A 26,898-nucleotide genomic window follows, 5' to 3' on the forward strand; every position below is an offset into this window, starting at 1 on the left:
CTTCTTTGCAGACTTTTTCCAAGTTGTTGGACAGTTCCTACTTTGTCTATCATTTTGTGTTAGTTTTGTCACGTGTCCTGCTGTACACTTACGGGAGAGCTGTGGGACAGTATTCACGCGGTTCTTTATTCTTTTTGGTCTGGGGAGTATGGGGTGCCTGTGATACTATTTCTTGAACTTAACAGGGAGTGAGCAGTAAGGGAATGTTCAAAGTTCTGAGCTGCTCTCAGGATTTTGGCGCCTTCCGTACACACAGCCCCTCTTTTACTGAACTAAGGGCATAGAGTTTCTAGGGGAATTTGCTGTTATTGTTATTTAGCATGTGTACAACACACAATCTGATGCCCATTGTCTGTGCTCGTTTTATATACATAACACTCCATTGCCATAAAATAAGATCTGGGTGATTAGGATGCCAGAGATTTTTTAGCATTCATTTGGTGAATTGAAGTGCATTAAATGCTTCTACAATGCACCTGGGAATTTTTCTTTAGCCGTTTGTTTTGTCTAATTAAAGCTCCTAGACACTCCTACTCTGAGCTTCAGGTAATTCCTTCGCGTGCCACTGCCAAGCATTTTACAGAATGCTTTCCGACTTCTTTCTGTTGTTCTTTGTTTTTTCCGAACAGACACTCATTTTTTTCTTTTTTAGGCTTACCCTCAGGGTCTACATTTATAGCACCCTCACTGGAATTTTTTGTGAATGTCAGGTGACTAGACCGTCTGCAGACAAGAAGCACTTACTTTATTTAGCCTGGAATTTCTCTAGCAGTCATAGCAAGTCATTCACACGGAAGTGAAAGAACATTGGGTTACGGCCGCATTGCTGTCTAACTCTCCAGACCATCCAGAAGTCTCCAGTTGGCATTTTCCTTATTTTCAGCTGACAGCTGATTGAGGTTGTTGTTGGTAAATTTATGTTTTCCTTTCTACTGCAGGCTCCAGTAGCTTAATATTTAGTATGAAATTCTAGATTGAGTCAAAAGCATTTCATAGGTCAACAAAAGAATTGAATATTTTCGTGCTGCTTTTGTTCTTAATATATTTCCGAATCAGATTGTGTGATGCGAAGATACACTCTGTTATTATTATTAATTATTATTATTATTAATTTATAAAGCGCTGAATCACCCCAAAGGGCTATATGTGCGCTTACGACGGTGTGGAGCAGCCAGACCAAGGGAATCAGAAAAGAAAGGTTTTCAAAAGCTTCTTGAATTGAGAGAGGCTCTGGCAATCGCAAAGCTGAAGGGGCAATTCGTTCCAGAGAGTAGATGCAAAATGTGTAAAAGCTTTGCCACCCTTGCACGCCTTTTTAGGTTTCGCCTGGCAAAAAGCTGCGCAAGCGAAAACTTTTGTTTAACAGTATGGATGTTCGTCCCGGACGCTAGCCATTGGGAAACAGAGGCGTCCGTCATTCTGTGAGGCGACTCGTGGGCGTTTCTGAGAATTTTTCTCATCCGGCCCCTTTTAGGACGTCAGTGCGGCGGTGGGCGGGGTTTATTTTTTTGTTCGTCGAGGTTTCTTTTCGTCATTCCGCGGCCGACCGCCGCCGGAGGAAGTCCAGGTCCAGGTGAGTGCTTTCCGTGTGCCCGTTCGTTCCCGCACCCCACTCCCGCTGTCCGTCTTCCCGTTCCTGCCCCCCCCCCTCCCGCTGTCCGTGTCCCACTTGTAAATGCTTGTTGGGTATTGTTTTCCCTTCGGGTCCATCTCTCTTGCTTTTCTCTCTCGCTCTCTCTCGCTGCAGGTTTCGTGCAGTGTTTTCCCCTCCTCTTCTCTCCCCCGTGCACTCGTTTCCTTCCCACTGTACTGCTGCACCCACCTGCCCTCATGCTGGGTTCTTCAGGCCCGGCTCCCGGCCGAGCTTAGGCCGGAGGCAGAGCGTGTACTGAGGGCAGCTCTGGCCCGAGTGCGCATTGAAGACCAGAGCGTGCACCAAGAGCTCATAGAGTGGAGGGTGGATATCTAGATGCCTCATTGCTTTGATGTCCCTCACCTGACGGGTGCATTGTGCACTCAGGGCGTGTGCCGCGAGTACCATTTTCCTATTTACACAAAGGGGTTTACAGTAGGTGCCCAGGGCAGAAATGTGTTCTGAGGGAAGGTCGGCCGTGAGCACTCAGGAAGCACTTAGGGAAAGGGTGTGCACTGAGGTTCAATAACACACATTGTATTCAGGAATGGTGGGGGTGGGGGGGCATGGCCTGTGTGTTGTTTTGGGGGGGGAGGGGGAGGGTCATAGTGCACCATGGGTTCCAGTCGTGATGATTCTGACCCGGGGCTGTGTTTGGTCACTGTTTTCTGGACAGGGGATGTGTCCTCCGAGTGGGCCAGGTTGGGGGTCGGAGTATGCACGGAGGATAGTATTGTGCAGTCGCCGGCTGTGCTCCTAGTCTGCTGCTTCTGGTCACAGTGGGGGGTAGTCTATCGAGTATTTTCTGCCTCGCACGACTAATCGAATTTGGTTGGGAGTCTTGCGCTTAGCCTGTGGTGTATATGACGAACAGATGGGAAATCATTGTTAACTAAGTGGCCCCGCCCTGTTTCCAGTGTGTGCGAGTGGTGGCTGAGATGTGTACATCGCAGGGTCCGAGTGCAGCTCTGGCCTGTCACAACGTCATCACTCGGGCTTCAGTGTTTATAAGGCACTTACACGAGGAGCTGGGAGCAGGGTGCAATCTGTCGGTATTCTATGTACCTGTCTGCCCATAGCTTACTCTGTAGATTGAGTGTGTCTGTCCTTCTGTCTGTCTAACTCACTGCCTGGCTGACTAAGGGCTACGTGTCTTTCTACCTGCCCGCTGCATTACCTACATATATGCCAATATGTTTTTCCTGTCTAGTTGCCTTTAAGTTTCCTCTTTCTCTGCCTGTCTATCTAGATGCATTGACTTGGCTGTCTGTCGGTATATTTAACTGAAGTGCTAGCCTACATACCTGCTTGTCTCCTTACCTGTATATATAGCTGCATGTTTACCTGTCAGTCACTCTCTCTTTGTGTCTGTCTTTGTTCCCGTCTCCATGTCCCTCTGTCTCCATCTGGCTGTCTGTCTGTCTGTCCGTCTGTCTTCCTATGGCCTACTTATTTCCCTGTCTGACTATTTTCTGACTGCCTCTGTCCCTCCTTATTTCCCTACCTACCTATATGCCAGCATGTCAATTGTGTGCCTTTATATCTGCCTGTCTCTCTGTTTCTTATGTCCAAAAACCTGTTTACCCATCTGCCTGCATGCTTGTCCAACCTTCTAGTCTATCTCTCAATCTGCCTTTACGCTGTGTCTCTATCTATCTGGACTCTTTTTTTTTGTGTATGTGTTATGATGTGTGAGCTGGGAAGCACTCTCTCCTTGCTTTATAATCCTTGCTTTATAATGGTCGAAGTTTATTCGGATGCGTCGAAAGGGTGTTTGCATAAAATGATTGGTACCAGGTGGTGTCTTGATGCCAAACCACTGACTCCTGGAAGCAGGCACCTCTTTTGATGCAGTTGGTGTTCGTTTAGTATGTTTCACATGGTTTACAGGCTTATTTGCCAGTAATGTGAAATGTCACACCGTTATGTTGCCTCCCACTCCACAGTTGCTTCAAGTGACAAGTAATCTTTTTGAACAGTGAATGAGACAGGTTGTCGCGAATGTCATCTGAATGTACATTTGTGTGGATGTATACCACAGACTGGAGGAATGAACCCTGGCTTCAGGGAGCCTGTGTGTGCAGCATGCAAGGACGGTTGCAGGTATAATGCAGGCTGCCAGTCTCACTAAATCTGCCATATCTTATTGCTTCCACATGTCAATCACAGCATCTGGCTACCCCAGGGGTCTGTTCAAGTTAGGATCCGTCTATAGCTGATTTACTCAAAGATTTGATATGACAGTGGATTCATGCATTCTGGGTTGTCTCACTCAAGTGTGTCAGTGGAGGCATGTATTAAGTATGGTCTCACTCAGGCGTACCAACAGATGCAGGCAGCGAGAATGGCGGCAGCCCAGGCAGAGTTACAGCCCGTCCTGTGCTTGCTTCACTGCCTCCTAGCTGTGCTTGCTTCCCTGCCCCCTGGCTGTGCTTGCTTCCCTGCCCCTGGCTGTGCTTGCTTCCCTGCCCCCTGGCTGTGCTTGCTCCCCTGCCCCCCGTTGCTCGTGCTTGCTGTCCTCCCCCCCCCCTCCTCATTGCTTGTGCTTGCTGTCCTGGCCCTTCGTTGCTTGTGCTTGCTCTCCTGCCCTGCTATTGGCATTGTAAATGACAATGCCATTTATTTATGTTTTTAAAAAAAAAACATAAATAAAAATAATGTCATGAGCAATGCCAATAGCTCTAACTTTTGCAAAGGCGAAACCATTGCATTGTAAATGCTTGTTAATTCTAGGGGTGCAAAGGAGTAGCTTTAAGTCTGATCAAAGGGGCCGTGGGGGGGGTGTACTTGATAAGTTTAGCTGATAGTGGGAAGGCCCTTGTCCAATCATGGCTTTATAAACAGTGCAGCCTATCTTAAATTTCACTCGCTTTCTCATAGGGAGCCAGCGGAGATTTTTGAGAAGTTGGATAGAAGCTGTTCTAGGTGGGGCATTTGCTACTAGACAGGCAGCCTTGTTCTGCATAACTTGTAACTTGTTTAAGGAGGCTTCGTAGGCTGATGCCAACAGTGTGTTACAATAGTCCAGATGATTTAGTGCTAGGGCTTGCATCAATGTTTTTTTAGTGGAGGAAGGTAACGGGGAAGATTCTTCTGAGTAAGCTGAAAAAAATACAGTTAAAGTGAAGGAAGGTATGGTTGAGAATTAAAACCGAAAAAAACGCTGACATCCTAAAATTATGGTTGGGACTGCAAATCATGACTTGCACAACAGACATGCAAATCATGACTCACACTCCAGATGTAATGCTTATGACCTCCCAATATTTACTCCAATAAGTAGTAACACCTAAAAGCATAACATAAATAATTAACAATACCTACTCAAACTAATAAATAACACTGCATGTACAGCCATCTCTGTCATACTGTTATGGGTAGTGTTAATTGTAATTTCCTCAGAAAAATTATTAACAACATTTATAACTGCATTATTTGCATTTGTGACATCAAAAGTTAATTAGAATTCCATTTCACGTATATATATATATATATATATATATATATAGTACATAGTGGCAGTCGCCACTGTGCAGTTATACTTAGGTCAGAGTTTCCATAGGAAGAACATTTTTTTGTTTAGCTAATAACTTTAGCACAGTTTAACGAATCTGCATGAAACTTTCCAAACAAATTCAGCCACCTTGGCTCCTTCATGTAAAGTTAAGCACTGATTTGTCAACCAGAGGCCAGAAAAATGTTGGGGGTCCAAAAAGTGCAAAATTCAAATAGGAAGATTTGTTTTCTGATACAGAAGAAATGGAATTACACTAAATTTGGCAAAATGTTAGAACTTTACTGAGAAATCATGCTTGTTGTGATTTGGTGTAAATCCATTAATCCGTTTTTGAGAAACCAGCATTTAACCTGTTAAGTGCTGCCGTCGGTCGTTAAACGTTCGGAGCACTACCTGGATGGTGCTGCGCACGTTCAACGGCCGACGCAGCCCCGCCCGTTTTTTAAAACGGCCGCACTGCCGCGAAATCGTGGCAGCAGCCAACGGGTTAAAGAGGGGCTCGGGTTGGGCATTTAGGGGTTTAAAAGTTAGGTATTTTTGGAACTTTGGCGTCCAGAAATGGTCTGATTGGCTAATTTAAAGGGGTCTATTCGATCTTTATTAGCCAGCCACAATATCCTGTAGCAGCTATTACAGGGCTCAGGGACACAGTTCTAGCATTCTGAAATTATTTTTAAAATTATAAGCGGCAGGGTGAGCACACCCTGACCCCCAGAAGACTGGGGGAGGAGGAGTGTCATCAGATGCCCCAGCACATATTGCTTGGCCACAACATTTTTGTAGTAACAATTACAGGGCTCGGTGTCATGATCCCCGTTGCAATGCATGGTACTGAAAGCTTGTTTTTGAGGGTCAAAAAGAAGAAATGCACATGAAGAGTGATAACCGGTTTTAGTCACAATTTAAATCATTTGTTAGTGGTATTACACTCCTATATCATGTGATTTTGCCGTTTGAAAAATCGACCCTCTGCCGGGATTTGATAAACCATGTTAGTGAAAACAGTTTTCTCTCATAATTTCCATCACAGGCGTTATGGAAGGTGCTCCAAAAGCTAAAATGAGAGCACTTTTTCTCTATGTGAGAACAACGTCTGATATTCTGAGTCCAACATGTCCTTTTCTCATCAGCAGCAGTCTGACAGTTGATTCCCTGGTGTTTTACTGTAACTATCTACAGTGTCCTAATGAACAACTAGAGCATTAGCATTCTGCTTTTATATGAAAAACGTGTGGAAAAACTGAACGCCGGGAGCATTGAATCAAAGCAGTAACACTGCAATCACTCCTTCGGAATTGAATTAAATGAGGGGGTTCATTTTGTCACAAAAATTATAGTTACTGCTCTAGAAATCTAAATTGAGGACACAGTTTCTATGAGTTCTCAAATATCTTCCTCATGCATGTCAAAATATTCTGAACTGCAGATATAAACACATACTTCTAACACCAGCAGCAGTCTATCACTTAACTCCCATAGATCAACCACAGCTTTACCACAGAGTTTCAATGAACAAGAGTGCTTACATCTGAATTTATAACAAAAGTTTGGAACACCTGAACACCATCTTGATGGAATCAAAGCTGTAAAACATAAAGAAATGTCATACAGAGGATACCACAGGATACGGAAAAAAGGGGATTCTTTTTTCATAAAAATGATAGTTAGTGTTCTTAGAAAGGTAAAATGAGGACACATTGTCTGAGCGTAGCCTAATATCTTCCTCATCCATATCATTAAAACATTTTGAGATTCAGAATGAAACATGCACTTCCAACACTGGCAGCAGTCTGTCAGTTAACTGCTTACTAATGAACTGCATCATCATCACCTCAGAGTTCTAATAAACAATTAGAGCACTCAATGTCGTGTTCAAGCTAAAGGTGAAGCACTCCATAACACCATTTTGTTGGAATAGGAGTTGTTGAATTTAAAGCCTTTCCATAGAAGCAGGATGAAGTAAATTCACATTGAGATGTTAATGCAGGTATGAATCCAGTGAGTTACATATGTGAAGGAGATATAGGTTTTTAGTCATTTGAGGCATAATATATCTTTTTAATGGTTAAATACTTAGAGAGAGACTTCTGATTAAGAACAGCATCTCAGTTTCCACATCTGTTAATTCAGCCTTCTCATCTTCTCAGTCGCTTAACAGCTCCCTAATTCTAAAATAGTAACATTTTGTTAAACTGAAAAAAGCTCATTTTAAAGCTATGTTATAGTTAGGTCAGGCTCTAAAACATTAACTTATGTTTAAAAGCATCCCCTCTCCGCCCAGAAATTCAAACAAAAACAATGGTTAAAGTGATGTTATAGTTTGTTTTTGGAATGAGACACAAGCTAACTTTAAAACAAAACACACAAAAAAAGCACTAAAGAGCACCCGTTATAGTTTATTGAATCAAAGCCCTGATGTGGATGGGATGCAGGGTCTGGCCTGGGGCTATTTAATTTAATTTAATTTAATTTAAAAAACATTTGTAAAGCGCGGCGTTCACCCTACGGTTTCTTGGCGCTATCGTAGTAGGTCCAGCAACTGGGGGCGGAGTGAACCTGGTGCAGGGAAAGGAAGGGCAAGTTACAAGGAAAAGGCCTGTTTGAACAAGAAAGTTTTTAGATCTTTGCGAAAGGAAGAGTATTGTGTGGCAGATCGTAAATGGTCGGGGAGGGAGTTCTAAAAGGTGGGGACCAGAGTTGAAAAATTGGCTCCCCCCCCACTTTTTACGTTTAATACGCGGGATTTGCAGGAGGGATTTAGAGGAAGAACGGCGGGCCTGAAAAACCATACAGCCGGTTTTAAAGAGGGAGCGTTCCTTGACAGGAAGCCAATGGAGCTCCCTAAGGAGGGGTGTAGAGTGGTGATAACGTGGGAGACCATACACCAACCGAGCCGCTTGGTTCTGAACCATCTGGAGCTTGCGCAGGCTATATGCAGGGATGCCGTTGTACAGGGCATTGGCATAGTCTAGCCGCGAGATCACCAGCGCGGACATAATTAGCTTAAGTGCCTGGGGGGAAAAGAAACGGGAGACAGCGCGGATGGTTCGGAGAGTGATAAAACAGGAAGAAACCACAGAGCTGATTTGTGAGTGTAAGGTGAGTTGGTTGTTTATTTTGACACCCAGGGTTTTAACTGTGGAGGAGGGAGTGGGGGAGGGACCAAAGGAAGAGGGCCAGAAGAGAGAGTTCCAGGGACTGGAAGAACCACCTGTGAGAACCAACTCGGTTTTGTCCGGGTTCAGCTTGAGGTGGTTATGGTTCATCCAGTCCCTGATGAAAATCATAATGGACTGGAAGTTTGAGATAGAGAGGGGAGAAGAGGAGAGGTTAAAGATGAGCTGGAGGTCATCCGCGTAATTATAGACGGTGACCTCCAGCTGTTGAAGTGCCAGGATTAGAGGAGAGATGTAAAGATTGAATAATAAGGGAGAAAGAGAGGAACCCTGGGGGACACCGCAGGTGATTTGAAGTGGGGTGGTCATGAAGTCCCCCAACCGAACCGCCTGGGTGCGGTCCCTCAGGAAGGAGGATAGCCAAACCAGGGCTGAGCCCTCAATTCCCGCCGCCTTGACACGTGAAAGTAAGATGGTATGGTCCACCGTGTCAAAGGCGGTGGAGAGGTCGAGGAGCACCAGCGCCTGATGATTGTTGTGATCCATACCCTCCCTGAGGTTGTCCAAGACTGACACCACGACAGATTCGGTAGAATGCCTGGGGCGGAAGCCGGCCTGATGAGATGCCAGACCCCCATTTGCTTCTACGTGGGTGCTGAGTACCGAGGTGACATGGCGCTCAAGCACCTTGCCCAAATATGGCAGCAGGGAAATGGGGCGGTAATTAGCTAAGATGGATGGGTCAGCGCCGGACTTCTTTAAAATGGGCACTATTGTAGCTGATTTAAGAGCGGGGATCACCACTCCCTGAGTAAGGGAGCTATTAAGAAAAGTAATGGGAGGCTGGGGACAAGTAGAGTAGATCTGTTGTAGGATTCGTGCCGGACAGATGTCTGCCGGAGAACCAGATTTGACTTTAGGAAGTATCTTTAAGAATACTTCCTCAGTAAGGAGGGGAATTGAAGTAAGGTGGCACTGAGCAGGGGGAAGGGAAGGATCGACAAAAGTGGAGGAAGGGAGGGGAATGTTAGCCTTAATGGTTGCAATCTTGTCCAAAAAGTAGGAGTTTAATTGGTCACACAAAGGCTGGGTTGGGGGGATTTGGGGTGAGGCTCTATCGGAATAGGCTAGGTCATTAACTATCCCGAAAATCTCCCGAGATTTATTTTCCGCTGTCATTATTTTTGTGGAAAAATAGGAGGTTTTAGCAACTAGGATGGCTTTCTTATACTCAGTTAGTAATGTTGAGTAGTAAGTTTTTAGTAAGGGGCAGTAGTTTCTTCTCCACTGTCTCTCTGCTTGCCGTAAGGTCAATTTTAGTTCTTTTAAGTTGTCGTTGAACCACCTGTTGGAGTCCTTGGGTCGTCGGGTAGAGATACGACGGAGTGGGGCAACCGAATCGCAACCTCCAGCCAGCCAGGTATTGATAGCGATGGCTTGGGAGTTGGATGAAAGGCCGGTGAGGGTCTGAGAGGAGTTCTGAAGCAGGGAGGTCAGGGAGGGAAGATCAACTTGATTCCAATTCCGCGCCCAGGTGTTTCTGGCATGTGGGACCTTAAAGATAGGTTTGAGAGGGATGGAAAAAGAGATAAGGGCATGGTCGGACCAGGGACAGGGAGATACAGACACCGGGGAGACCGGAAGGTTGAGGGACCAAACCTGGTCAAGTATATGACCATGAGAATGTGTAGGGACGGATATGTGAGGGACAAAGTTCAGGGAGAGGAGAGATTCAGTGAATACTTTAGATGCGGTGCCTCTAAAGGATCTGAGGGCCAGTAGTTGAAATCGCCTAGCACCGAGACCGAGGCATAATTGACCACCAGAGTGGCCAATAGGTCTTGAAATGCTGGCAAAAACAGAGACGAAGGCTGGGGTGGACGGTACATCAAGAGGCACGTAATTGGGGGGGAAAAGGATAAGGAGCGGGAATGTCTGACAAAATATCGAGATTCACAATATCGACGTACAAAAATATCGGAGCAAAAATATCGAAATCAAAAATATCGGGTTCCTATACTTAACTAGATATATACACAAATATCGATTTTTTAATATCGATATACAAAAACATCGTTTACTTTTATATCGACTACATTAACATCGGAAAACAAAAATATCGCTATCTACAAAAAATAATGACATTAACTATAATATCGACATCAAAAATATCGTGCACTTCAATATCGGATTATCAGCTATATCGACTTTTTATATGCATCTGTTTGCATAATTAATTAACGTTTTATATGTTTTCACATCTAAATAAACACACAATACTTAAATTAATACTATAGACACACTATTAATTTGTCAAAAATATCCTATTGGTATAATTATATCACCTACACATATAAAAATATTCTATAGTACTTTGTATAATTTTATAATTTGTTTTTGTTTTTCACTTCTATTACAAAGTAATCACAACTGAAATTCAAATATACTAACTAACCAATCACAAACCTAATTTTTTAAATGAACCAATAGCAAAATAATTACTACTGACACTCCCCTATATAAACAATTAAAATCTAAGCACAAACTACTTGCCAAAAGTCACTGAAGGAGATTCATCTCTATCCGAATTGCTGCACAACAACTAGAAGAACCAGACTATCAACCTACTATCACATCTTCTAAGTAAGTAAATAAAATAGAAAATGCATTATTTGCTAATACTACTTACTTACCTGCTAAATACCCAGTGCCCCTTTGCTATTCATACTACTTAACATGCTAAATATTTATATGAAACTATTTTTTTTAGATACAACGAGTACTGAATATTCTACTCAAAATAACTGTGAACAAACCCTAGGAATACAGATTCTAATAACTATGTAAGTAATTTCACATTGATTCATTATGTGCACATAAATCTAAACACACAGAAATAATGACTTTTGCCCCACATATTTCTTTTTTTCTGTAGATTCTACTACTGAAAACTGCACTACTAATGAACTAAGGACATCAGTACTATTTCTCCAATAAATTTTACTACGTAAGTATTATGCAACTGAAATAAATGTGGAAAAACAATACAAACATTTAGAACTGTTCTAAATATGTTCTATTATATATTGTTTATTTACAGAGCAAACACAACGAATAGATATACAGACATAATACAGAACTCCACATTCTGAATAATACAGATAATAATCACAAAGTAAGTATATTAAAGAACATAATTACCAGATAATCTATTAAAAAACATACCAACATGGTGATTATTCTAATACATATGTTCCTTTTTTATTTAAGGTAACACTACAAACTACTCTCCAGAAGCTGAAGAAACAACTATACTGGCAAAGACCAACCTAAAAAAATATGTAAGTATCTTCACAATGTGAATCATGAAGATACACTTTTGTAGTAGAAATGAGCTCTGACATTGCAAATGTACCGAAACATTAATTAATAATATACTACTTTCATGTTTTTCATAACAGCTACAACAACATCACAAATAAATATCCCCAACTAAAGAAGCAAGCAGCTCCTAATTTTGCTGTAAATTCAAAAACACGTAAGTATAAACATTCCTACTTATCACTGACATAGATTATTTATCACATTTAATTTGACATTAACTATTATATATACATTTTATAGATATACAAAGTACAAAATGACCGAAGGAGCCGAATTTGTGACCAGCCAGAAAGGAAAACTATTACTATGCTACATGGGTTACACTTATACACAAGAAAAGCAATATGGCATGCAAGTTAATTGGAAATGTTGTAAATATTATTCTAACAAGTGCTATGGCAGAGCAACAACTAAAGAAGCTACAGTACTGTATACTAGGGAACACAATCATCCACCTAATGTTACTGAAATAGAAGTTAGAACAGCTTTGGAAAATATAAAAGAAGCTAGTACTGGTTCCCAAAAGCAAACAAATGTCATTTTAAAAGAAGCCATTCCTAAAATCCCAAAAACTGCCACAACTCAAATGCCAAATATCCTCTCCTTAAAAAGAACTATAGCACGAACTAAAAAAGCTACTACTTCTACAACACCATCTCCCAGAACATATCAGGATATAAATTTAACTGCTAACCAAATAATAACTTTAAATAAACAACCATTTATAGTTTACGACAACGAAAACAATGACAAAAGGCTTATAATTTTTGGTACCAGTATGAATTTAGTTAAACTGCAGCAAAGCCAATATTGGATGATGGATGGAACATTTAACATCTGTCCCAAACCATTTTTCCAATTATACACAATACATGGCCTCTACCACAACTGCAACATACCTTTGCTATATGCACTATTACCAAACAAAAATAATTCCACATATATGGAATTAATAAATATAATTAAACAAAAAACTAATGATTTTTCTCCTGAAAGTATCATTCTTGATTTTGAGCAAGCAATGCTCTCAACTATCATAAAAATCCACCCCCATACCTGCATTCAAGGCTGCTATTATCATTTAAACCAGTGTTTATGGAGACACCTTCAAAAAACTACCCTAAGTGTCGAATATGCTACAAACTCATCTTTTGCTTTCCAAATTAAAAAACTCATTGCACTTGCTTATGTACCTGAAACAGACGTAGCTGAACACTACAACATTCTTATAGACAGCCCCTTCTACAAACAAAATGAAGCTAAATTAAGTCCATTTCTCGACTACTTTGAAGACACCTGGGTAGGCAGACTCCACAGATCTGGCCACAGACGAAATCCCAAATTCCTCATACCCTGGTGGAACGTTTACAGAAGTACCCTTAACGGAGATTCAAAAACTAACAATGCAGTGGAAGGTTGGCACAATGCATTTGTACAATCAACTGGCAGAACCAAACCTACTCTAGAACATTTCATTAAATGCCTACAGAAAGAACAGAGCTACCAGGAATTTAGAATGGACCAATCTGTAACTGAACTTGTCCCTAAAACATCAAAGCAAAATAAACAAATGCACAAGTACCTGGAAGAAGAAGTTAAACTTTACCCTAGTACAAAAGGCATAGAATACCTAAATATCATTGCCAAAACACTACTCTAATTAATTCCCAAAATGTTATAAAACACTAAAAGTATCACCTAAGTATGGAAAAATATGTAACGTGAGCTTCTAAAGTATTTAATGTATGCAATATATAGAGATATTATTATAATATATGCACACATTAAAACTAAATAACAAGTAAAAAACTATTCCATAATAAAAATAACATTACCCACCCACACAAAATAAGAAAGCAAGGATTTACCAATCATGTTGTCAATCCAATAACCTCCTTGTCCACCAAAGTAATCCAGGTAGTGCCAAATTAACCCCCAAAAAATGTAAAAATACAACTGTTCCAAAATTAAGACATCCACGTTATCCAGAGCCATCGAATAAGCATAAAAAACCCGAAAAATTTGAAAAATAGAAAGAATCGCTCCAGCAAAACCGAAAAATGTAAAGAAGTGTTTGTAAAGCAGTGTTGAATGAAACAAACAAACACTTCCTTTAAAAAAAAACGGAACTTCCGATGTAGCGTACACCTATGACAAAAACATAGAAAACAGACATTCCCACCCACATTAATTAGCTAGTAATTAGGTACAAACATATTAAAATAGATGATTTCACTTGTAGATATACCGTAAAAGACTAAAATTCACTCTATATATAATGAGTTAACTAACTAACACTACGTGTATATACCATAAGTAATTATCTGTTTTCGAAATCTAAAACATACCTCCCTCACATTCAACAACACAAAATATAAGGTCACTAATCTCAAAACATCATTAAAATACACATAAAACATATAAAATAAACCTTACCTGAAGCGACGTGAAGTGTCTCCCAACCGCGATCAGCCCTTCTTCCAAATAACCCAAAACGACCTAACCCGGTTACAAAATAAAGCACCCAAATGCAATAAAATAGTCCCAAGTATAAAATATAATATATATACTTCACTAAATATGCAAAAATGAACATTAAGTTTCTATTATTGTAAATAAATATTTACTTTAATCCTACAATGATTTGATTAACAAATATGTAAATGAATGTAATAAATACATATTATGAAAAGAATAATATTTATATTAACAATGTATAGAAATATAACTACATTGTCAAAAATTATAATAATAGAAAAATGTGTTAAAAATATGTGACTCACATAATAAATATTTTATGTATTGAAATAAAGTGTAAAAAATACTTTTGTTATTTCTACATTTCTTTATGAAATTACAATATGTAAAAGAGATAATAAATAATATTCATTTTTGTACAAAAAGTATGAAAATAATAATGCTTCTGTATAGTTGCTTATCATTGTGTTTATAAAATATGTTTATAAAACCAAATGTAATAAAAAGAATTTTGTAATGAAATAACATTTTATTTGTGAAACATAAATAAAAATAATGTTTCTACAATCATGTTGTACTATTTGTATCATTATCTTACTATAATGTAACAATCTTATCAGAAATTTTGCACTGTATATTAAATGTGAGTATATGTTGGTGTCTAATAATTTAATTATTACTATACCAAATCCAGCGTACATTAAATTAAAACTGACCCTGAACCCAAAAAATACCCCTTTACCCAAAAACAGAAAACTGACCCTGAACCCTAAAAATACGCCTTTACCCAAAAACCCAAAACTGACCCTGAACCCTAAAAATACCCCTTTACCCAAAAACCCAAAACTGACCCTGAACCCTAAAAAATACCCCTTAACCCAAAAACTGAAAACTGACCCTGAACCCAAAAAATACCCCTTTACCCAAAAACTGAAAACTGACCCTGACCCCTAAAAATACCCCTTTACCCAAAAACCCAAAACTGACCCTGAACCCTAAAAATACCCCTTAACCCAAAAACTGAAAACTGATCCTGAACCCAAAAAATACCCCTTTACCCAAAAACTGAAAACTGACCCTGAACCCAAAAAATACCCCTTTACCCAAAAACTAAAAACTGACCCTGAACCCAAAAAATACCCCTTTACCCAAAAACTGAAAACTGACCCTGAACCCTAAAAATACCCCTTTACCCAAAAACTGAAAACTGACCCTGAACCCAAGAAATACCCCTTTACCCAAAAACTGAAAACTGACCCTGAACCCTAAAAATACCCCTTTACCCAAAAACTGAAAACTGACCCTGAACCCAAAAAATACCCCTTTACCCAAAAACTGAAAACTGACCCTGAACCCAAAAAATACCCCTTTACCCAAAAACTGAAAACTGACCCTGAACCCTAAAAATACCCCTTTACCCAAAAACTGAAAACTGACCCTGAACCCAAGAAATACCCCTTTACCCAAAAACCCAAAACTGACCCTGAACCCTAAAAATACCCCTTTACCCAAAAACTGAAAACTGACCCTGAACCCAAAAAATACCCCTTTACCCAAAAACTGAAAACTGACCCTGAACCCAAAAAATACCCCTTTACCCAAAAACTAAAAACTGACCCTGAACCCAAAAAATACCCCTTTACCCAAAAACTGAAAACTGACCCTGAACCCTAAAAATACCCCTTTACCCAAAAACTGAAAACTGACCCTGAACCCAAGAAATACCCCTTTACCCAAAAACTGAAAACTGACCCTGAACCCTAAAAATACCCCTTTACCCAAAAACTGAAAACTGACCCTGAACTCAAGAAATACCCCTTTACCCAAAAACTGAAAACTGACCCTGAACCCAAGAAATACCCCTTTACCCAAAAACAGAACACTGACCCTGAACCCTAAAAATACCCCTTTAACCAAGAACTGAAAACTGACCCTGAACTCTAACAATACTCCTTTACCCAAAAATAATTATTATTATGTAATTACAAATTAATTATTAATTAATAATAACAATAAAGTTAATATATTTGCACATTAGCTGTAAAGAAATAAATTTAATTATTAATATTATATTTTCCAAAATAATTTACAATAAGTAAAAAATATATATTAAACTAAATGAAGCTAATTAATATAATTAACTCATTTATATTAATTAATTACCAATTAATTATTATTTAAAAATATGTAAAAAATTATATTCATTAATTAACTCATTAATATTAATTAATTATCAATTATTTATTCTTTAAAAATATATTCAAAATTATATTAATTAATTAACTAGTTAATATTAATTAATTACCAAATAATTATTATTATTATTTAATTACCAATTATTTATTATTTAAAATTATGTCCAAAATTATATTAATTAATTAATTAACTAATTAATTATAATTAATTACCAATTATTAATTTTTTACAATTATGTACGATATTATATTAATTAACTAACTAATTAATATTAATTAATTACCAATTAATTATTATATAAAATAATGTACAAAATTATATTAATTAATTAACTAATTAATATTAATTAGTTACCAATTAATTATTAATACATTTTTTTTACAAATATATATTAATTTATTAATTATTTTTAAATTACTTCCCACCCTTATCCCCTATAAACCCAATAACCCGCTCCTAAAACTATATATGTTTTTTAAAAATATTTTAATATTAAATATATTGTAATTTTTTAATATAGACCTTTTTATCAAATTTTTATTTACAATTATTATATTTTTTCCTACACTATTTATTTTTTCCATTACTACACGATATTTTGTATTGTCGATATTTTGTCATAGGATATTATTTTTTTCGATATTTCTACTTACTTACCTATTACGATATTTTTGTATCCGATATATTTGCTTCCCAATATTTTTTACCTTCGATATTTTAACTTCGATATTTTGTCTTTCCGATATTTTTTTTTCGATATTTTGTCTGTGTACCCTTGAAATGCTGGCAAAAACAGAGACGAAGGCTGGGGTGGACGGTACATCAAGAGGCACGTAATTGGGGGGGAAAAGGATAAGGAGCGGACTACAAGGAATTCAGTTGGGGCAATGGGGGGAGAGGGAAGAAGTTGAAAATTAAAATCGGACCGAGCAATTAAGGCCACACCACCACCCATCCTGCCCGCAGGGCGATCGGCGCGCAGGGCAGCTTAGGAAGGGGGGAGGGCGGCCAAAAGTGCGGGTAGGGGAGAATCACAAAACCATGTTTCGGTCAAGAGCAGTAAGTCGGGCTTCTCGGAATCAAGCAGGACAAACAACCTGTGGTGGTGTTTGACCGCTGACCTGGTGTTAAGCAAAAGAACAGATAATGAAGGAATAGGAGGAGCTATGATTAAGATGTCATTTGTGATGCCATCAATAATGACATTTAACATGATATGAGTGATATAATATGTGAGGTCATAAGCAGTGCATTAGGTGTAGGCAAAACTTTCATTATTACAGGGTAATTAGAGTAATTTTGCGATGTCGCAAAATTTCCAAAAATGATGTAGTTATGCCCGTTTTCATAATTATGAGTAATTTAACACAACTCCTACTGCAGGACCACAGAAACAATGAACTTAGAGAGCAGCTGCTTCTGCTCGGTTGCACTTAGTTATGTTTTGAATGTGAGGATGCATTTTGCGCTAAGAAACCTCTATGCTGGGTTATGCTCTTTGAGTAATTCTGTGTAATCTCACAAAATTGTGCTGTAATTTTACATAATTACGCAAAAGAAAATGAAACAGTTTACGCCAACCCCTACAGTGCATGATAGGGGCGAAAGTTATAACTAATTCGATAAACAATAACTGGTGTATTTCAGTTTTCGGGAGGGGTTTAGCTTGTGTGTCATTCCAACATCTAACTATAATGTCCCTTGGACCACTGATTTTTTTCCAGTGAATGATTTAAACAGGTTATTTTATTTGCCTAACTACCTCATCCAGTTCAAGCTCTTGCTCTCCATCACTCATTAAGTCATCTCCCACCTCAAGCACTTCTTATCCTTCTTCCTCCTTTCTCAGTTTGTCCTTTTTGACAACAGTAACCTTGAGAGAAAGATAGCTGACATGTTACTTGCCCCTGGCAGAAATTCCATGTAGTGATCATGTCCTTGCAGACTTGGCACCCGCTTGTGCATTTTAGTGGACACAGTATCAAGTCATTTGCAATGAACAATCCTTCAAAGGCGTGGGATCTAGTCACACCATGAGCCTTCCAGAGCACAAGAATTATTTACATTTCTTGACAGCCCATACAATGGCAAGTGCCTCCTTTTTATGACAGAATATCATATCACCACCCCTTTGAGTAATCTGGACGAAAGCTAATGATATCTTCATGCAATTTATGTTTTGTGATAGAAGTTCTCACATTCCCAGCTTGCTGGCATCGAATGCCACTATCATCCTGACCTTTGGCTTCTAACCTTTAAGAACGGGTGTCACCACTAACTCTTTCTGTAGCTCCTCATACTATTTTCGACATGTTTCTTTTCATACACACTTTGCTCCTTTGTAACTATCTCATGTTTACTCTGTAATTAGCAAATCCCTTGAAGAGGTCAGCCATCCTAAGAAAAGCTGAAAGCTATTCCTTGCATTTTGCCAGTGCACCCACTAGGCCTTCATCAAATGATCTTTAGGCTTGTTTCCACAACCTATAATGATATGAAGCAAATATTTAATTGGCCTTCACATAAATGTCGGTTTGTACTACCTCTTTGTCTAACTTCTGTCTCACAGTACTACCTGCATTTCCGCAAGTACTCATTGTGTTTTTCCAAGTTCTACCAATGTATTCATTCATTCAATCTTTATTTCGGCCATTGGCCATCAAAGATATACAATAAAACATGCATAATCACTACAAAAATATACAATAAGACATGTATAGTCATTATAAAATCACATGCATAATCAATGACAATATAAAACCTTAAAAATACATGCTAATGAAAACAGCGTTAAAAAAAAAAACTGAACCTAAAATTAAGAGGGAGCTTGCATCTTCAAAATGCGAATGCGAGTGTACCAAACATTGGTGAGGAACTTTGCTAGTGCAAATACAGTTAAACTGGAGACATCAGTTTTTAGGATTCTATACATTGGGAGGTACTCCCTGCCACCCAGATTTCTAATCAATGGTAAGAGCCAGTATTTCCTCGCTGCCTTGTAAGCTGGGCAAAACAGGACCACATGTAAATCACTTTCCTCCGCCGCAGTGCAAGCTGGGCACTGCTTGGTGGAGGGAGGTGATGACCAGGAACTGGTAAAGGATCGTAAAGGCAGTGTGCCGTATCTCCATTGGAGAAACAGCTTCCTGGCCAACACGGGAGAAATGGCATCTAGAACACTCTCATGCCTGTACAAGTCCTTTCTCTGCAAAAAGACAGAAGTTAGTGACCCTTCACACTGGCTATCTAAGGCTGTGGCTAATTTATGTTCATAATAAACACTAGCCAGACCTTTCCTTGAGATATTTAATGAGGCATTAGCAGGGTTAGACCAGAGGTCTGGGAGCCCCAGTACCATACAAGAATTTTGAATGTATTTTATCCAGGGGATCAATAGCGCTTTCGGGTTGGTCAATAGCTCCGTTAATTCCGCCCTATAGGCGAGAAGTTCGTTACTGCTCCACAGCCTTCGCCAGAAGGCTATGGGTCTCAAGCCTAGTTCCTCAGCTATGGGGCGCAAGCCCAGATCTAACCTCAAGGGCAGGAGCGGGGTGCTGGGCGGGAGTGCGACTATCTGTCTGATGAATTTATTCTCTGTTAGAGACAGACTACGACAGGATGAGTATCCCCACAATTCCGCCCCATACATAGTGGCACCCCTTGCTTGCGCTTTGTAGATCTGGATAAGCGACCCCAGTGGTCGGTATGTGGAGCCAATTAACATCCGCGTGATGCCCCCTGTGGTCTGTGTCAATTTTAAATTAGCCCTGCTCTGGTGGAGTCCCCAAGACATAGTTTCATTAAGAGTTACGCCAAGGTAGTCAAAAGTGGAAACTCTCTCAAGCCGCGAGGTTCCCAATAGCGGATTTGGGCGCAATTTATGACTTGGGTTCAAAACCATAAACTTCGTTTTGGTCGCATTAATTTCTAAGCCTCTGTCAGTGCAAAAGGCCACAAATGAATCAAGGATCCTCTGTATCCCCATTGGGGTTTTAGACAGCAGCAGGGTGTCGTCTGCAAACATAATTGCAGGCACCCTGCTGCCGTTTAGTTTAGGGGCGTCAGTATATTCAGTTGCATTTAGGTGGGCGATCACCCCGCTGACAAAGAGGCAGAACAGGGTCGGTGCCAGCACACAACCCTGTCTAACCCCTCGGTCAACGGGAAATCTATCTGTCAAAGCCCCGGACCTCCCGCACCTCACTCGAGCATAATTATTTTCATGCAATCTCTGCAAGATTATCAGGATATCCGGCGGAACCCCCATCTCAGCCAAGACGCTCCACAGTTTCCCTCTGGGCACCAGGTCGAATGTGGCCCGCAGATCCACAAAAATTGTGTATAGGCTGCCGGCCTCGAATACCGCTGCCCTCCAGTAAATAATATTTAATCGGAAAACCTGGTCCACCGTAGAGACACCCTTTCTAAATCCCGCCTGGTACGGGGTAAGGACACCCAACTCCTCTGCCCAATCTTGGAGCCGGTTCAACAGTACCCTACCAAACAGCTTCTGTGCCACATCAATTAAACTGATTGGTCTGTAGTTGACTGGGAGGAGAGGCGAGCCCTTTTTGAAAATTGGGACCACCTCCGCCCCCAGCCAAGTACTAGGGATTTCCATACCGCTAAGGATTCCATTAAACAATGTGGTGAGGTAGGGCGCCCATACATTGGGCTCCTGCTTGAACAGGTCCCCGGGTAGGCCGTCCAATCCTGGCGCCTTTCCCGAGGTGAGTCCTGCTAATGCAGCCCTGACCTCGCCCAGTGTTATTGGATCTCCCCCATAGTCAGGCCAACCAGCACCAGAATCAGTGGTGGATTCTCCCGGTTCAGAGCTATAGAGGGTTTGGAAGTGTGTCTGCCACACTTCTGGGGCAATATTTGGCTCGATTGCCGAGTGTAGATTCCCCGACCCCCCGCTTACTACTCTCCAAAACATTCGGTGATCCTGTGTTACTAATGTATTCGAATCTCATATGTCCCTCTATGCAAAGTGATACAGTAAAAATAAGCTCTAGTATTATTTTGTTTATATTTCTGCAGAAATTGTTCTAATAATACAACAGTTGTGATTTTACAGAGTCCCATGTAGATTTTAGGCTTGGGGTTTTTCATGACATACCACCCTTACGACTATATACCTCATGATGTTATATACCATGCCGCAACACATTACATCAAACCACACTACGCCATCTCCACCCCACCACACCCTCAATATTTTACACCTCACAACAAACTATGACAAGATACCACACCACAATAACCCAAACTACCACATATCACTGTTGGACACTGACCGTAACATACAACACCAGATCATATCACATCACACCTCCATCACATTACACCGAACCTTATCACACAGAATATCTCAGCACACCATCTGACAAAACCACATTACACCACTCCATAAAACCACTGCACTGCACAGGACAACAGCACATCTTTCCACTACACTCTACAACATTTCACAGTGCACCACATCACACCGCCCCACTCACCAGATATACAATAACGCGTTCTACTTGTGATACCGTCAGCCATGCCACAGCACACATACATATATTTCACCCTACCACTTGACACAATGCACGTTTCACACACACACAGCACACACCACATCATACCACAACACATTTCCAAACAGTACCCTGTTACATTTTGATACATCTTTTGGTAACACCCACTACTACAAGACACCAAACAGTAACATGTAGTACTCCGTACCTCACCAGACCATACCACAGCATCATTCTCCCACTATACCACATCCCTATAAGCCACACCACACAACTACACGTAGATCGAGGGTGACAGCTAAACCACGTACTGAAGAGCAGCAAGGAACATGGTAGAATATTGGGTTAGGTACAAAGCTGAACTGAGGCGTCACTGGGTTTGAGGAGAGAAACAGGCTGGAGAGAAAGGGCGGTCAGGGACGTGGAGCCCGTGAGGCCGGGGATGTTGAAACACTCTTTGATAATGGTCTGAAAAGAGAGAACCTGAAAGGAGTGAAAGGCGCTTAACATTAGATTTACACCAAATGATCGCAAATGTTGTACCAGTTGTTGCAGAGTCTCTTTCAGAATTCAGCCGATGCAGCGCAAATGGTTCACAATATTAAAGACAATATCAGGGCCCTCTGCCAAACAAAGGTCATGCTAGCAAGAAGAAGCTGTACTGTTTACATGACCATAACCAATGGTAGCAGCAGACAAACACAGTAAGCAGTGGCCGCCCGTATGGCTAATCACCCAAGGGAATAGGCTTGGATTTTTTAACCATTGGTCTCACATGAGGGTGCAGTCAGCAACAGCATAGTCAAAACCCATTCTACCCTTAAACTGAAATTAATGCACATTGTTCCATGGTATTAACTTTCACCCTCTAAATAAGAGTATGGAGATGTCGAATCTCTAGCCATCCAATTATTACAGTGCGTGTAGCTTGCTCACAACTATTACTCGTCAGTGCCACTTCTTAGTGACTTTTGAATTCCTGTTTGACAGATGGCTGTGTAAGGTGTGAGCTATGGCAATATATATGTTTTCTTCTAATTTACAATGAAGCCTGAATCGGATACTGAGGCAAATCATCATAGTTAAGACAGAACTGGTCCATGTAAAGCCTGCCTTAAGGAGTCAATTATGATGGCGGCCGCCTGGAGTCTGTCCGCCATCGTGGTGGTGATCGGGACCGTCCACAATACATGCAGCGGTTCCGCACACCAAATTAGGATGTAAAAGCCACCCTGGCGGTTGCATCTTGCATTTCAACATTTTGACGGGCGCTGCTGACAGCACCACCTGCCGTGATGTTAAAAGAGCATGTAGTGCATTTCATTGCACTCCAGTAGACATCATCTCCCTCAACGCTATTTTACAGAACACGCAAAGTTGGCTCACGAACAACCACCTCATGCTTAACACAAAAAAAACTGAATTCATTCTCATCTCCCTACTCAATCACACACCAAAGATAGAGCAATCATTGAAACAACTGACCTCCATTGACTCTTCTCCCCTCATCATTGACTCTGCGAATTCCCTGGGAGTCACCATAGACAAACACCTGAATATGCAGTCGCACATCACTAATGCCACCAAGGGAGTCAATCACCAGATGAGTCTAATAAGAAAACTTAAACCCTTCCTCCCTCAGACCGACCTAAAAATGGCAGTGCAAGCCTCAGTGCTACCAATATTACACTATGGAAGGACCACTCTTTGCGGTCTCCCCAAATACAAGCTGGCTCCGCTGAGGGATTCTCTTAATGCTGCGGCAAGATTGGTTTTAGGATCTAAAAGAAACAGCCACATTTCTCCAACCCTGAAAGCTCTGAACGGGCTGCCCTATGAGGCAAGAATACAACTAAAGTTTGCCTGCATGACCCATAAAACACTGCATACCAATACACCCAGTTACCTAGCTCTAAAACTAGAACGATCCGGAGGATGCAGACAACTATGAAGTGCGAGCTCCTTACTTCTGAAACCACAAAGCTTTCATAAAAAGAGAACTGGCTGCAGGGCTTTTTCAGGGATCGCTCCAAAGATTTGGAACTCCTTACCTCCAGTGGTTCGGGGAATCTCCTCCTTTACCACCTTCAAAAACGAGGTAAAAATACTCCTAATGAACAAATTCACGTTCTAAATCTTGACTCTATGCTGACATCGAGTACCCGTTACGATTCTCATATTACTGGCTACCTCTTGTGGATTGAAAGAGAACATTATATGTTTGTTTATATCCTCAATACTGACCTAAGGCTCAATAACTATATATAATATAATGATCTGTCGCCCTCTGGGATCCTTATATTTGCTTTACTGGGCACCTATGTTATCTTATACTCTTTTGTAAGTAATGATGAATAACAAATGAGTGTATACTACCTCATTTCGTATGTCTTTATACTATATAATGTAAAGCGCTCTGATACCCTCGTGGGTCACGTTCACGCTATATAAAACCTTATAAATAAATAAATAAATACGTGACAGGCACCACACAGTGCCTGCCAGTCAGTGCACTCAAATGTAGGGGGGTACCATGGGTACCCACAGTGCACATACACCTCCCCCCAACACACTGGGGGCCCGCAACGGGGGCCCCCGAATAGAACTTCTGCCCAGCCTTATCATGACAGTTTCGCCGTCATGGAAAGGCTGGATCAAGCCTGCACTGACACCATATTATGCCATATTATGCATGCAGACCGCTCCGCCAGGCAATCGTTCCTATTGCCTATGGTGGTTCTGTGGCGGACGGTCTTTGCTTCCGTCACATTCGCAGTGTGGATCCCCTCACCATCCTAATCTGACGGGCGGATAATCCTCGTTTGATGGCGGACGGTCTTTGTGGCATCATAATGACTCCCTATGTCACAACACTTTGATTTGAAGATTCAGTCACTCTCCCTTCCTTCACACCCTCACTTGAGTATAAAAATCATTTTGTAAACCTCAAGTCTGTTTCTAATGCTGCAACGTGAAAAGAACTTTGTGAAAGGTGAATTAGTTGCATCAGGCTCCAAAAGTGTTTTTAGTTATCACTCGTCTTAATTTGGATGCCACTCTGCTCTATCTGAAGGACTACATCTTTAGGTGCAGTTTGTCTTCTCTTCCTATTTCAAGACTTTTGTATTCTCCAATGGGGTTCAACTACAAGGCACGTGGCACTTGGCCACAATCTCTGCAGAGTTCTTGTGTAGAGAGAGAGGAACTGCTTCTCTGTTTCGGTACCTCTTCTAAGTTCTTCAACAAGTAAATGTCTTATGAAGGTTATGGTGTGACCCCTGCAACCACGAATTAAGGTTTGTTTCTTTTTCTGGAGAAGTATGGTCTTCCTGTTTCCTCCTCTTTTTCTGGAAGGGGGTTCTTCTCCGTTAAGTAAATACGTTTTTATCAACCCGGGCCAAGGATGCTTTTTTTGCTGCTGCTGTCAGGCTCCCTTCTAAGAACATTCTCTAAGTTGTGCTGCAATCATTGCAGCTTCTGTTTTTAGTATACTGAACATGGATGCGCATTGGTTTTCTGGATGAGGTCTCCAATCCAAACTCGCCCATTGTTGTAACTGAGCTGATGTTGTGAATGCTCTTTTTTGGTGCTGAACTGTTTTTTAAATCCCATGCCTGTCGAGGGGAAGGATTCAGAGACTGGAAAAAGAAGGGGGAAGGAAGGGAGGAGGCACATGTCTGTCAAGGAGCCTGGAGGGAAGTTTATACAAAAGATAATGACCTGAGAGAAGGGTGACAAGGCATGTGGAACATGTAGTATGAGAAGATCCTTAGCAGATGCACTCCTATGTGGTCTAATACATTATGCAAGCAGGCACTGCCCGTGCCGGGCGTTATACTGGGGTGGTGACGTCAGGCAGGGGAGGGTCAGGGTGGGGGGTTGTAAAATGCCGGATATGGACCATTAGAGGTAAGTACCGGAAAAAATAAATAAAGTGAATTTCGTTGCCCACGCTGCATCGCCAAATGTGATGCAGCGTGGGCAACGAAATTCGTTTTTTTTCTTCAGTACTTACCTCTAATGGTCCATATCTCGCATTTTACAACCCCCCACCCTGACCCTCCCCTGCCTGACGTCACCGCCCCAGTATAACGCCCTGGACGGGCCGTGCCTGTATGCAAGTAATCAAATCCTCCTGCTCCTGGAATCTGCTCCCAGCTAAGTGTTCCAGGCAACCAGGCTGATTGTTACCTCCCATCCATCGTATATTCGTCAATCTATTTGCAGCATTCATCGCTGTCAATCAACTCATCTTGCTTCCTCCTAGACCTTCACTGACTGGTTCAGCACCCACCTGCTTTTCTCTTTTTTTTGCAGTTTTATACAGCAAGAACTCAAGCCGAACGTATTGGAGTGCTTTACATGCGCAGCAGTTACACGTTACATTACACAAGCACACATTCATTTTTGATAGGCACTGGGAGATTAATTGATTTGTCCAGAATCACAGGATGTTGAGCCGACACCGAGACTTGAACATGGTTCCCCAGTTCCAAAGTAGGCAGCTCTGACCGTTATGCCACACCCTCTCTACCTTCTACCTTGCAGTGGGTTCTTTTTCTTGCACTTGAGGACCGAGGCTCTCCCTACCCACTTCTTTACTAGTTGTTGGGTTGGTGTCTCTCACAGCTTAGAACTTCGTCCTCTCCTATTTTCTCTTTACACCATATCCCTTGGTGATGTTATCTCTCATTTCAAATTCTCCTATCATCAATGTGCAGATGCTACCCAGGCCTCTATTACTGATTGTCTTCCAGCGATTCACCACTAAATGCCTCTCCGCTTACACGTGTTATGCTCATTGTACTCATCCAAAAGTGGGGTCATAGATAGTCCTACCGCATCTGTTCCTGTCTCAGCACTTAACCCAATCTAAAGTCCCTGTCTCTCACCAATGCTTCCTGTGCTAGAAACTGTGGTGTTCTGTTCATCCTCTACAAGCAAGTTCAGTATTTCATTACAACCACGTTCATTGCATCCAGGTATCAAGGATTAAATACATGGCACAGCTGCATGAATACCCCTTTCCTACAAAGCCATGGCATTTATCAA

The 26,898-nt window shown here is 41.0% G+C and overlaps 2 protein-coding genes across 2 annotated transcripts in view; both read left to right on the forward strand.

Moving 5' to 3' along the window:
• TINAGL1 (tubulointerstitial nephritis antigen like 1) overlaps positions 1-26,898 on the forward strand; it is a 158,499-nt gene that overhangs the window by 58,447 nt on the left and 73,154 nt on the right. The gene's annotated exons all lie outside the window — the stretch shown is intronic.
• On the forward strand, positions 8,598-13,662 carry LOC144822773 (uncharacterized). The gene is made up of 3 exons (XM_078680641.1): positions 8,598-11,441; positions 11,537-11,607; positions 11,728-13,662. Exon 3 carries the CDS (start codon positions 11,907-11,909, stop codon positions 13,308-13,310), a length of 1,404 nt encoding a protein of 467 aa, XP_078536767.1. The 5' UTR covers positions 8,598-11,441; positions 11,537-11,607; positions 11,728-11,906; the 3' UTR covers positions 13,311-13,662.

This window comes from Lissotriton helveticus, chromosome 3_1 (genome assembly GCF_964261635.1).
Source record: "Lissotriton helveticus chromosome 3_1, aLisHel1.1, whole genome shotgun sequence".
Taxonomy (NCBI): Eukaryota; Metazoa; Chordata; class Amphibia; order Caudata; family Salamandridae; genus Lissotriton; species Lissotriton helveticus.